We start from the raw sequence: 14,012 nt of genomic DNA on the forward strand, positions 1-14,012 counted from the left end.
TGAGGAGGGGGCGTGGTTGGTGGGTGGGGGGTGTTTGGGGTGTTGTGTTGGTTGGGGTAGGGGGGGGGGGGCGGGGGGGGGTTCTTCTGTGTTACCTCACTGCGCCGCTGCTGTTTGAAGGGCCTGGTGATGAGCGCCGTGTCTCCCTGGATGACTGCCACATCCTCGATCCTCCAGCTCTCCGGCAGCTCGGGGTCCGGGGGGATTTCAATGAGCTGCAGGCCGACCTTCTGCCTCAGGGCTCCCGTCAGGCAGCCGAACTGACGCTGAGCTTTGGCCAGGTCCACCGTGACCTCCCTGTTCTCGTCTCCCACCGCTTTCCCAAAAGTCTCTGGGACGCCCCGCACCACAGCGTGGGTGAACCGGCCGTAAGGGCACATATTCGCCATGACGTCTGCAAAGATGCAAATATCGCTGCTTTGCCAAAGGTAACAACGGGTTTGTGAGAGACAGACTGAAAAAAGGGACTAAAAGGAGCTGAAGATGTGATCCAGGAGGATGGAGATCATCTTCATCATCCAGTCGTCCAGGAAGAAACTAACTCTAATCTGAGACAGAAAAAGAGTCAAGGTCAGGGAATAAAACATTTCATTTTATCACTAAAGATATGAACTTATTACAGAATGACAAACCCAAGGATGGCTGAGATAATACACAGACTGTCAGACAAAGCAGCATTGTTCGGTTAGATTGACGCAGATTAATTGAAAAAGATATGCTGCAGTCTTGTTCAGATTGGGGACAATTGCTCCTTATCCATCTTTCCTGTAACTCCAAGCAGTCTCCCACTGAGATTCCTCTAACCCCCTCCACGCAGGATAACTTTATGCAACAAGTCCAACATTTCCAGCTGTTTAAATACAAACAAACACACTGAGGGACACTCATTTAGAAGTTCAGCTGAAGTTGGCACAGTTCATTTGAAGCATATCGCCATTGTTGCGTTTAAAAAACACCAGCAGGATTATTTACACATCATTTCAGCCTCCTTTTGTTCGGGTTTATTCGGCTGTAGTAAATCAAATAACCCCCTCACCCGAACATCACTTCACTCTCTTCCCAAATTACTGGGGATGATTATTTTTACATATTTTTAAAAGTAAAAATACTCGCCAAAACGTCCCCAAACACCACAAAAAACAAATTAAAGTACAAACGTGGCTCTGCTTACCTGTATGACTTCGTGTTTATGAGTTCGGTCGCGTTTTTTCCTCCGTTTCATTGAATTTCCACGCCCGCTCTGTTCCCGTTACTCGCCCTCCTTCTCCCCGTCGTTCCGTCAAGATGGCCGCTGTGGCGTGAACACACTTCCGGTTTGATTTTCAAAATAAAGACCGCGTGTAAACGAGTGCCACGTGATGAGAATTTGTTACAAGTTAATAAATAATCTCGTGCTGTTGTTGAAAATTGTAATATTTGGATATTTTAAGTAAAAATTGTGAATTTACACTCTGATAATTTCTGACTCAAATATGTATATATTTAAATCTGTTGGACTCCTGGCAAGGACCGATGCAGACATGTTCCTGTTTTTAGTTTTCTACATTCACCTTATAATCCAGCTGTTTTTGTTACTTTTTTTTACCATCTTATTTGTAAAAAAATATATATGTATATAATCATCTGTATGCCTTTTTATAACTGTCCATTGTTGTCATCCTTCTTTGTTGAAATCAGATCTCTCTTGTAAATGAGTCCTCGAGGCTCAATGGGATTTACCTGTCTAAATAAAGGTTGAATGAATGTCCCGCAAGACTAATCTGGCCCTTGCAAACGTTTTATCTGGCTTCCCCCAAAAAACATTTAAAATGTACTAGATCTGAGGCTGTCGACCCGACCCGCGTTCATTCAACCTTTATTTATACAGGCTGGTCTCATTGAGCCTCGAGGACTCATTTACAAGAGAGACCTGTTCTTTAACAAAGAATGATGACAACAGTAGACCATCATAAAATAAAATATATAAATTGAAAAAATAAATGGAAGAAAATTATATTTAAAAAAAAAACAAACGAAACAAAAACGGCTACATTGTAAAGCGAAGTAGAAAACTAAAAACAGGAACATGTCTGTTTTGGTTTTTGCCATGAACGTAGCAGATGTTTGAAGCCTCTTAGAGAGGTCAAGGTCGAGAGCTTCAAGTATTTTTGCAAGATGTTCCAGGAAACGGAAGCGGAGGAGTTGAAGGCCCTTTTTTCTAGTTCCGCACTGAGGGGGACACTGCAGGTAATAATGTCCTGAGAGCGCACGCTGTAGCTGCACTCACAGTGACATGTAGGAGATGTATGAAGGCAGCAGACCAAGACGTGATTTAAAGATGGAAATGTACCAGTGGGAGAGGCTGCATGAAGTTAATGATGTCCAGTTAACCAGTGAATACTGGGTGCAGTCCAACATCTGCAGGGTGCTTGTAGGGGCGTTCATGTAAATGCATGCCCCCTTCTGAAGGTGTGGACCTGGTCCCACAAGAAGGAGAAACTCCTCTGACTGAGCGCCATGAGTAAAAGCCTGGTCACGAAGCACTCACCGACAAGGCTCCAGTGTGAGGCACCGGTAACCTAAATCCATGGAAGGGACATTGAGCTACTTGTTGTAATCAACCCATACTAATACACCAAAGTCCATGCTCAATAATCCAGATATAAAATCCAACAATGTTCAGTCAGGTCATCTGGCCGGTTTCTTTATTTTTGTGCTGAGACATTTCTCCCTCCATCCGAAGGGCTTCAGCAGTCTGAGGAAACACCAAACAAAACTGATTCACCATCAACAGCCTACTCCAAAGTGGGAAAAAGCAATTATTTTAATGCTAAGATGGCCTCTGGGGCACGCCCTCTCCTCCACTGCCCACCCTCTCCCTCGTCAACACAATCATGTCAAGCTGATTCAAAACACCAAAGTCCATGCTCATTAGTCCAGGTATAAAATCCAACAATATTCAGTCAGGTCATATGGACAGTTTCTTTTTTTTTGTGCTGAGAAGTTTTGCCCTCCATCCAAAGGGCTTCATCATATTAATACAGTGAATCATGAAGCCCTGGAGTCCTCCTAGAAGAGCAAGAAGAAGTGGCTGTGGAAAAACCTCGCTGCTCAAGCTGCTGCCTTCAAGACCCGACTCTGGAGCAAGTGTCAGATAACGGGTGGACGGACAGATCTGGCCCATGAATCTGTTACTCACTGAGTCTCTATCACTTTTCATTTAGCTTATAAAACAGAACATAGTAAGTCCAGACCTCTAAAGAAAGAGGCCCAAACTTAGGAGCCAAACCAAACAAAACAAGTTAAAATTATTCAGGAATTTTTGATTTGTGAGATCAAACCACTGCAGCCAAGAAAAGATGTTCAGATTCTCACAGTTCTGCTTTAGCCATCAGGGTTGCCAGATAAGCAATGATGAACTACTGTTGCTTTAAAATTATAATATTTTGACCCAAACTGTCACATGTGCTGAGCGAAGGTGTTGTAAGATGAGACGTGCATTGTGTTTGGTGAACGTGCACAGAATAGAGAAAAGCAGGAGGTAAAAACATGTGATTATGTAAATCTGGCAACCCTGCTCTCCATTTACCAAATGCTGTTGGAAATGTTAGCAGTTATAGTAGTTTTGTGTCAAAGAGTATAACTAAGAAATAATAAATAAAAAGTTGTTGATAAGGCATAGGGAACGGATACTTTTGGAGTCCATCAATATAAAAATGTCAACTCCCAGTTTAATGCCGTTGAGCTTTTAGTTTGAAAAGCTTCATTCCCTAATTTCCGGTTGTCTGTGGCTCAACAGCGGCTCTCCCCCCATCCCCCACGTGCCCTGGAGGGGTCACCACTGTTTATACATTTATTTAAATAAAACTTCCATAAAACCATTTTATAAACATCAGGAAGGGCTCAAAGAAAATATAATTAAGTTTTGAGTTTATTAACCAGGAAATAAAACTGTTTTAAAAGTAGGAGGCCATTGTTGTGAATTTTAAATTACCCCTAATTTCACTAAACAAACTATTTAATTAAAGTTAAAATGTGTTAGATGATGATGACAGTTCTAATAATCTCGGTCACATTTGAGAACTAAACACTAACAAAGACAGAAACACAGAGGGCTGTAATTTACTTAAAAATGTCACAACAAAATAAGATATGATGGAAGAAAAACCAAAACAACCACAACCAGGTCCATATGAGCTACGAAGAGATGCTGAATGAGCATCAAAAAATGAATGAACAGGCAAAAAGAGATGCAAAATGATTGAAATATGAATGGAATGATCAAAACAGCCGAAACTAGGGGCAAAACAATTATAACATCCAAAAAGATTTTTAAAAAATGAAGATTTAAACAAAAAAAAAAGACATTAAGCTACACTAGATTAAAAAGAGATTTTAAATGATAACTAATAAACATAGAATGTCTCTGTTTGTTGATATTTTATGTCTGTGCTCAAGAGCCCAAAGTTTAATCTCCCATTTCTGCAAAAAAAAAAAAAGGCTTCAAAGTTTGTTATTTGATTTTTAAATGTTTAAGATTCAGATGGTAAATGTCTACTTGAGCCTACGTTTGACTCCGCCTTTTTCTGAGGATTAACTATATGGTCTGTAATCCTAAATTGTGTTTGTGACGTAGCAAAAATAATCTGTTTATCCTGAAAAGTGGGTCAGATGATGGTGAGACGGAGGACTAACTGTCAAACAACGCAGTGGGTGAATAATGTCCATACATTTTAGCTTGGTTTTCTTAATCTGACACATTTACTCTAGTAATTTTATAGATTGGGAGGAGAAATGTCTGATTTTTGCTTGCTGCACAATAATCTCGTCTGGTGAGCGGATTGAGTCACTGCAGCAGGAGGCGAAGAGCAGAACCGGAGCTGGACTCTGGAGAACAGAAGCAGACAGGAAATATGACGTGGATTAAAGAACCATCTGTCCGCTGAGGTCCTGCAGGCTGCAAACAAAACAAAGCCAGCAAACAATAATCTGCCTCAGATTAAACCTACAGTTAATCTAAACATCTTTGGTCAACCTTCTAATTTAAAGACCTGAAAATAAGAATAAAAAATATTTTTCAAAGATTTATCTGAAGGAATAACTTTTTTTTTTATGCTAGAAAAACATTTCTTAAACTAAAAACTTGCAATTTCAGCTAAACTATAGAAATTATAATATCTGCAAAGTGCAGCTAAAAGAAGCAGATCATCTGCTAAAAGCTAAATGTGGCTGAAGACTAAACGCTAAAAGAATGAAAAGACTAGCTAATAGTAAAATGTAGTAAACTGCTAAGTAAAAGTGCACAAAAGGCTAGGTTAAGTAGCTGAATAATAGCTAAGAGCTAAAGATAACCAAAGCCTAGATAAACATAGCAGAATGGTAGCTAAATGCTAAAAGTACCAAAAGTATAGCTAATTGTTAAAAGTAGTAGAATGGTAGCTAAAAGCTAATAGTAGCAAAAGACTTGCTAATTGCTAAAAGTAGAATAGTAGCTAAAAATGTAACAATAGTAGCTAAAAGCTTAAGTATTTAAAAAGCTAGCTAAAAGTTGCAGAACTACAGGTAGAAGTGGCAAAATGCTAGCTAAAAGCTAAAACCATCAATACAGTAGCTAAAAGTTAAAAGTAACAAAAATCTAGCTTGAAGCTAATTTCACACAATGGTAACTAAATGTAAAAAAGTAAAAGCCTAGATAAGTAGCAGAATAGTAGCTGAATGCTAAAAGTGGCAGAAGCCTAGCTAATAGATAAAATAGCACATCAGCGGTTACAATCAAAGATTAGCAAAAGCCTAGCTAAATGTAGCAGAATGGTAGCTAAAAGCTACAAACGACTATATGAAATTAACCGAATGGTAGCTAATGTAGCAAAATATTAGCTAAAATATTAAGTAGAACAGTAGCAAAAAATCTAAAAGTAGCAAAAGTCTAGCTAGAAGTTAAAAATAATAAAACAGTAGCCAAATGCTAAAATCAGTAGAACAGCAGCCTAAAGGTTGTAGCATAAGAAGAGCAGATTTCAAAGGGAAGAATGTTTTGAGCAATCTAAATATGTTTATGCAGAATTTTTTTGTAAATAAAGTTAAATGTCTTGAAAAGTAAACCAGTTACAAAAACCAAAGGTCAAAGCATCCATCAGCTGAATGAGCCGAACCTTGTATATATGAACAGCTAAAATGAAATGGTAACAGAAGCTCACGATGACAGACTTCTAACTTCACAGTCAGTAAAACCTTCACGCTCCACCTTGTTCATTTACAACAGATCAGCACCAGACTCCATTCAAAAACCTGCTGCTTTAACACAAACACAATGACTAATCACAAACTCTGAACCGACCCAAACATATTTACAGCTAAAAGCTCATCTTTGCTGGAGTTAAATCACAAAAAACATTAAACGGAGTCCATTAACAGGTACAAGGAATGGTTTTAAAGCTCGTAGCTGGGCAATTAATGGACTGTAAACAGCTTACTGAGTTTGAGGCGTCACATGACTGCTGTCAGCAGACTGTCCTGCCTGCTGTCCTCATGTCTCCCATTAAACCCTGGAGGATAATTCAGTTAGACCGTCTCACTGAGTCTCTGTGTCCAACATGCTGACTGGTTCTGTCTCTGACTCTGTGCTGACTCGCTCTGAGCACAGCTGACCTTATAATTAGTCCTGAGCCCGACACGCTTCACCCTGTTTCTCTCTACAACAACAATAAGTGCTGAAATAATTATAACTTTTTAAAATCTGGCTCAATCAAGGCTCCGTGTTTCTAACTTTGCTGTTATTTGTGTAGTAAGCTGAACAAATTATTCTAAAACAGTCAAACTTTGTGATGTTTTCACATTCAAACAAGTGTAATTCTGCTTTGTCTTTCTTTTTAATTTACAAGAATGTATTTGTGGTCCTAAGTTTCATCATCGTTCCTTTACTTTATGTTTTGTTTCTTCAGAACAGAAAGTTCAGAATTGTTTGTTGATTTTGTTGATTTTAATCCCCCAAAGCTAAAACAACATATAAGTCTCCAATCAAACAAAAATCTTTTATTTTAAGATGGACAACCCGTTGTCTTTTTACAATAAGCCATTATTACTGTAGGTTAAATAACAGTGGGCCCAATACTTTCCCACAATGCATTGCAAGTTTACAGAAAACCAACAACTCACAGTAAATTGCTTTCACAGGGAGAATTAAGAATATCATTTAGTCTAAAAATGTACAGAATGATTTACAAACTGCACAACTTTTTTAATTTTTTTATTTGCACAAACGTGATGTTTCACACGAAACATAAAAATCTGTTGAAATCATTTTCAACACTATGGGACACAGGAGTCCAGCATTTATATCTCCCTTTCCATCTTCTACCACTTATCATGGAAATAGTTCCAGGAGAAAAACCCAGACCTCCCTCTCCAACTCCTCCTGGAGGACCCCGAGGTGTTCCCAGGCTAAAAAATGATAAATAATCCCAGTAACAAGTTCTGGGATTTTCTGACCTGGGGCCTCCCAGAAAATCTCCAAAGGGAAGCGTCCAGAAGACATCCTGAGATGAACCACCTCACCTGACTCTGTTTGATGTGGAGGAGCAGCGGCTCTACTCATAGTTCCCTCTAGATGACGGAGCACCTCACCCTCTCTAAAGGCTGAGTCTGGACAGTGGACACCCCGTGAAGGAAGCTCACTTTGGCCGCTTGTAATCCAGGATCTCTTTCGGTCGGTCAACAAACCTCATGACCACAGGTGAGGGTTGGAACGTAGACAGACCAGTAAATCGAGAGCTTTGCCTTTCGACTCAACCCTTTCTTCACCTCGACTGACCGAAGCAACGCCCTCATTACTGAGAACAAGGCCTCGATCTGTCAGTCCACCTCCAGCTCCATCCTATCATCACTCATGAACAAGACGTCCAGACCTCAGAGTTAAGAGGAACTGACTCTCATTCCAGCCGCCTCGCCCCTCGGCTGCGAACCGCTCCGGTGCACGCTGAAGTTCTTGGGCTCAAGACGCCAACAGAACCACATCATCTGCATATAACAGAAACGAGACTGACTGGACCTTGAGATCCCGTCCATGAAGACCACAACCAGGATCGGAGACAAGAGACAGCCCTGGAGGAGCCAAACCTGCAGAACGAGCTCAGCTTTATACACGGATAATTTAATCCCAACTAAATTTGAAGGTTTTTTAATGTATAAATGAAATAACTCACTTTACATGAAACTGTTCCATATCATTTTACACACATTCAGTTTAAACATGAGAGTCTTAAAGTACTTTCATTTTGTAAAATGTATAATTAGAAGAGAAATGTGACAGTCTGATTCTTGTAATTATTTTTTTTTAACGTTCATCTTCATGTCGTTAAACCTCCAAATTCTCAGAAATGCTTCTGATTTTAAAGTCCTGACAGGAAGTATTTTTCTGCCGATGTATAAACACGTCCTTCCACTTTTAGTTTAACCAGATTAGACACTTCTTTCTTTGCCTCTTTCGTTCCTCTTTGGCATATTTTTATTATTCAATCATCGAATGTACGAGCAAAAAGGCTGTTGAGGCCCGCAGAGCTTCATATAAGCATGAAAACATGTTAATTTGTTATATCAGCTGTTCACAATTACCTCTGCAAATTCAATTGTAAGTCCCAGGAAGTAGACTGTGCCTGCCTGAGAATCACAGCAACACAAAGAGGTGATCACAGCGGCTGATGGTCCAAGTTGCACCGAAATAGACATTTGTTTTTATTTTTATCAGATTAATAAAATATGAAAATACGTCAGCAACAGACAGAGATTTAAATAGGTAATGACTTGTAGGACGCTTCAGATTAAGCAGTTTCAACGTCTTGGGAAACACTTTTCCTCTCGAATCGTTTTTTTAAGGACGTTTTGAAGGATGCCTCGTTTAGCTCTTCTTATCGGACTCCTGGCTTGTCTTCCATTAGCAGGTAGGATATTTACCTTCATGAGTGAAACTACACTCGAACTGTTTCCTCTACAAGGACATATAAACTTGTAGCTTTAAAGTGGACACTGTTTTAATGTTGAAACAAATCAAGAAAGTTGGTTCAGAGAAGATTTAAGCTAAGTTTATAAATCGTCTCTTTTGTTGCTGTAAATTTAAGAATATATTTCTGTTTGTTCATCTGCTTTAGTGTGATTTAACAGGAGTATATATTGCGTTTTAGTAATGTCTACAGTGTGTCTTCCCCAGTTAACAGATTCTGAGGTAACCAAAAGAACCATTAAACATCATACTGGTCATTTCTGTGTTCGCGCAAGAGGACAAATTAAACCACGTCGACTCTGAAAGTTAATTAGTCGCAGATGAACATCCATGCGTTATTTTATGACTTTATTTTAAATTTGTCAATCTGTTCATGAGATGTTTTGCTAACAGACAGGGTTGATCTATTAGAACTCATATATGTGGTAGAGCTCAGTCTCATCTACCATAAATAACTTCAGCTCAATTTCTGAACAAATCAAGCAAAAAAGAACCATTTGATTGTATTTAACACCAGTTAGCTGCGGCGACCATCTTGAATTGGGTTGACTCTAAAAACTAACCTGTTGTAGATTTACATCCATTGTTTATTTTTTAAGAGTTTTGTTAAAATTCGTCCGTCTGTGAGATATTCTGGTAACCAACAGACACAGGCAACTACATGATCGCCCTCCTTTCGTGGCAGACAATGATTAAGACAGTCTGACGGGCGAACTGATTGAACTGAATGAATCCCTTTAAAATCACGTTTTTCTTGAAAATAGATCAATTTCAAAATAATCCTACACACAATTTCAAATTTTAGGTGGAAAACCAAAGAGCAGCTGTTTTCAAGAATGTCAATATTGTGTTTATTTTAATGTATAACTAAGGTTTTACAGATTTTTTTGTTCGTTTTTGTTGTTAATGACAATTATTCTAAAGAAAAACAGCGGAAACAAATCGACATTTCCATCTTACCTGGGCACCAGTGACAGAAGATATATGTGAAACTATATATATATGTAGCAATCTCACGTGACTGTAACATCAGGAAGAAGAAGCATGGAAAGCATGAGAATGTGTAAAAACAATTGATGGATGGATGGATGGATGGATGGATGGATGGATGGATGGATGGAGGTGTCCTTCTTTAAATGTGTAGTTTTCTTTTTGTCCACCAGGGGGCACTAAGAAGTAAACGTTTTGACGGTATATGCTTACTTAAAAATCTCTGTTTATAAGATTATTTTTTTAATAAATCGGATATTGTTGATATAAAATGTTACAATATGAATTTTTTTTACTGCCTGCAGGGACATTTCACAACCATGAAGCTATAATTATCCACATCAAGTGTCTTGAGATGAAGCTACATGTTTATAATTACAATACATTTGATTAATTGTTGAATTAAAACCATTTTCCAGCCTGTTTGAGGTGCTACACGTGTGTGTTTCCGGCCATTTCTCCCATGGACTGTTTGAAGTTTCCTCTGGAGTGTCCTGCTGGGCAGCGCTGCCTCTCCAGTGAGGCAACAGGAAGACGAGGTCAGCTCCAGATGTGTGTGTGTGTGTGTGTGTGTGTTAGCGTACTGTATTAAAGCTATAATTGGTAAAATAATAACCCCATAGTCCAGGAAATTAACTAAAAATGACCCACAGAGATTTGAGGGTGAGGGGACGTGTCATGATTAGGTCCCTCTAAACCCTCACAGTTTATAAACTGAGGAGTAGAAGAGCAACATGCAACAAAGAGACATGACCGTCACCGAATGGAACAAAATTAATCTGTTTGTAGGGCGGTAAATACAGGTGGTGTTCATCGTCTTTGTCAAAACTGCACAATATGTGAAACTATATATATATGTAGCAATCTCAAGTGACTGTAACATCAGGAAGAAGGAGCACGGAAAGCATGAGAAATACCAAGAGCTGAGAGGAAATGGAGTCAAAGAGTCCGTGGTCCCAGTGGTCACTGGAGCACATGGTGCTGTGACCCATAAACTGGAAGAGTGGCTCCAACAGATCCCAGGAACAAGCTCAGAGATCTCTGTCCAGAACTCTGCAGTCCTAGGAACAAATAAGACACTGTGCAGAACCCTCGAACTCCCAGCTAGGGGACCCGAGTTTGAAGTGAAGTGGAACCGCTCAGGTGGAAGAGAAGGGCGAGCTAATGTATGTGTGTGTATGTGACGATATTTTGTATTTTATTGCTTTTTAACTTATTTATAGTTTTTTTTTTCTATTTACTTTTTTAGCTGCTCTTTATGACATCTATTATTTCAACAACCAATGACTGCGCTCATTGGTTTCATTTGTTTCTTGCTCAGTTTTTATTAATTAGTTAGGCGCCACCTTAAAAGTTAAGACTGAGACAGTTTGGACACGTCCAGAGGAGGGACAGTGGGTATACTGGTAGAAGGATGTTAGAAATGCAGCTGCCAGGAAAAAGACAAAGAGGAGATATATGGATGTAGTTAGAGAGGACATGGAGGTAGTTGGAGTGAAGACAGAGTGAGAGGAGGAGGATGACTCGCTGTGGTGACCCCTGAAGAGGGAACAGCCGAAAGAAGAAGACTGGGCTATGTGCCAGGGTGGGGGTGTTCGTATGTTAATGGTTGATTGTTACGAAAAACACTAAACTTGTGTAACAAGTATTGAGTGAAAGAACATCTGTTATTCCTTATGTGGCAAATATAATATACAGTGGTACAAAAACATTATTGATACTTTCCAGTTCCTTCGGCCTTTCTTTAAGCACTTCAGCAGCAGCTTCTGTTTTAAATGTGCTCTATAAATAAATTTGACTTGACTTCCTGTAACCACCCCCTGATCTCACAGGTGTCATCCAGATGACAATATATGAGAAAAGCTGTGCCGTTCCCACCCAGTGTGGCCTGAGCGGACAGAAATATGCCTCCGGCATCAACTTCAACTACACCAACAACTGCTGCGACACTGACCTTTGTAACGGAGCCGGATCCATCGGTGCCCTCAGCTGGGGGGGAGCGGTGCTCGGCCTGCTGCCTGTGTTCACCCTCCTCACTGCCTGAGACAAGGAAACGGCACGATAAACACCACCGGGAGACAAACATCCAGCTACCATTGCAATATCAATATACCAGAAGTGCCAATTGTGTGATAAGTTGTGAAGGGTGATGTCAATAAATCGAATTAAATCCTATTAAAACCTTTGTTTTACACCCTATGTGTTATTAAACACTGACAGCATGTCAACCGTTGTCAGGGGAACTTTTGTCACAATGCTGTTAATCACATTCTGAACACGTAACGCACTGTCTGCATTACACGTCTGTATAACTGATCAGTTAATGCATCATCAATGTTCCCATTAGTTATTGCTTCACTTTTCAAGCAAAAAAACATGGGATTGTACCGCTTAGCTTCCTTTAGCAGCTACATGTGCTGCAAACTTACATTGCAAGAAATGTGATTTGGTTTTTCACAAGTTGATACACCTAACAAAGATTTTTTTTTTAATTCTCACTGACAATATAATAATAATAAAATATCTCATAAAGGATTGTCTTAAACTCTGAAACGTGAAAAAATATTGGGTTCTTCTTAAGGATTATGTAAATTTAATATTTGAGAACCTTTAGTACTCAGAACTAATATTGTTGTTATTTTTTTTTTGTTCTTATTTCTTACCTGTGTGAAGTTGCGTTGATTTTATGTGTGTACTTGTTTTCTGCATCTGCATGCCCAGCGTTTAAAACGGTTTGGTAATGTTCGTTTGCCTGCCAAAAACATTTGTACACATTAAATGATCAATAAAAAATAATCCCTGTCAAACCCAAATAAACATGACATCTAAAAGATGGCAGATTATAAAACACTATATTCACTTTCCTCAACAAAGTCGTAGAACTTGTTTTTCATAAACTCGAAAATTTGAAACTACTTCAGAAGAGACATCACTCAATAAAACGAGTTGGTTTTATTTTGTTTTTAAAACCCTAAATTCAATAGCACCAAAATTTTTATCTTTAATTAATCCATAATTTTGGCCAAATTCTGTCCTAACAAAAAATATTGAAAAATTACCATCAAACTTTACATCCGTTAATTTACAGGCTTATTTGGGCTTTTATTTTTTTTAAATAAAAAAACAATTACAAACCGGATTCCAAAAAAGTTGGGACACTAAACAAATTGTGAATAAAAACTGAATGCAATGATGTGGAGGTGCCAACATCTAATATTTTATTCAGAATAGAACACAAATCACAGATCAAAAGTTTAAACTGAGAGAATGTATCATTTTAAGGGAAAAATCTGTTGTTTCCAAATTTCATGGCGTCAACAAATCCCAAAAAAGTTGGGACAAGTCCATTTTTACCACTGTGTGACATCCCCCCTTCTTCTTGCAACACTCAACAGACGTCTGGGGACAGAGGAGACCAGTTTCTCAAGTTTAGAAATAGGAATGCTCTCCCATTCATGTCTAATACAGGCCTCTAACTGTTCAATCGTCTTGGACCTTCTTTGTCGCACCTTCCTCTTTATGATGCGCCAAATGTTCTCTATAGGTGAAAGATCTGGACTGCAGGCTGGCCATTTCAGTACCCGGATCCTTCTCCTACGTAGCCATGATGTTGTGATTGCTGCAGAATGTGGTCTGGCATTATCGTGTTGAAAAATGCAGGGTCTTCCCTGAAAGAGATGACGTCTAGATGGGAGCATTTGTTGTTCTAGAACTTGAACATAGTTCTCTGCATTAATGGTGCCTTTCCAGACATGCAAGCTGCCCATGCCACAAGCGCTCATGCAACCCCATACCATCAGTGATGCAGGCTTCTGAACGGAGCGTTGATAACAACTTGGGCTATCCTTGTCCTCTCTGGTCCGGATGACATGGCGTCCCAGTGTTCCATAAAGAACTTCAAATCGTGACTCATCTGAACAAAGAACAGCCTTCCATTTTGCCACACTCCATTTTAAATGACCCCTGGCCCAGTGCAAACGTCTGAGCTCGTGGAGCTTGCTTAGAAATGGCTTCCTCTTTGCACTGTAGAGTTTCAGCTGGCAACGGC

General features: G+C 39.4%; 2 protein-coding genes across 2 annotated transcripts in view; one reads left to right on the forward strand and one right to left on the reverse strand.

The window, feature by feature from the left end:
- Window positions 1-1,289, reverse strand: part of ddah2 (dimethylarginine dimethylaminohydrolase 2) — a 6,320-nt gene extending 5,031 nt beyond the window's left edge. Inside the window, exons 1-2 of the mRNA XM_037692752.1 lie at window positions 1,172-1,289; window positions 96-548 (exon numbers count right to left, since the gene is read on the reverse strand). Coding sequence (XP_037548680.1) covers window positions 96-389 — 294 coding nt within the window. The 5' untranslated portion in view covers window positions 390-548; window positions 1,172-1,289. The remainder of the gene's footprint in view (window positions 1-95; window positions 549-1,171) is intronic.
- A 7,524-nt stretch (window positions 1,290-8,813) lies between these two features.
- On the forward strand, window positions 8,814-12,091 carry lypc (ly6 domain containing, pigment cell). The gene is made up of 3 exons (XM_037693101.1): window positions 8,814-8,915; window positions 10,384-10,503; window positions 11,797-12,091. The coding sequence occupies exons 1-3, from the start codon at window positions 8,864-8,866 to the stop codon at window positions 12,006-12,008; spliced, it is 384 nt and encodes a 127-aa protein (XP_037549029.1). The 5' UTR covers window positions 8,814-8,863; the 3' UTR covers window positions 12,009-12,091.
- Window positions 12,092-14,012: the final 1,921 nt, after the last annotated feature.

The sequence above is a fragment of the Nematolebias whitei genome, chromosome 19, assembly GCF_014905685.2.
Source record: "Nematolebias whitei isolate Nwh7 chromosome 19, NemWhi1, whole genome shotgun sequence".
Classification (NCBI taxonomy): Eukaryota; Metazoa; Chordata; class Actinopteri; order Cyprinodontiformes; family Rivulidae; genus Nematolebias; species Nematolebias whitei.

Coding starts and splice junctions, on each gene's coding strand:
- lypc (XM_037693101.1), top strand. CDS start 8,864: ATGCCTCGTTTAGCTCTTCTTATCGGACTCCTGGCTTGTCTTCCATTA. Junction 8,916..10,383: donor GGCTTGTCTTCCATTAGCAG/GTAGGATATTTA, acceptor ACCATTTTCCAG/CCTGTTTGAGGTGCTACACG. Junction 10,504..11,796: donor TGAGGCAACAGGAAGACGAG/GTCAGCTCCAGA, acceptor CTGATCTCACAG/GTGTCATCCAGATGACAATA.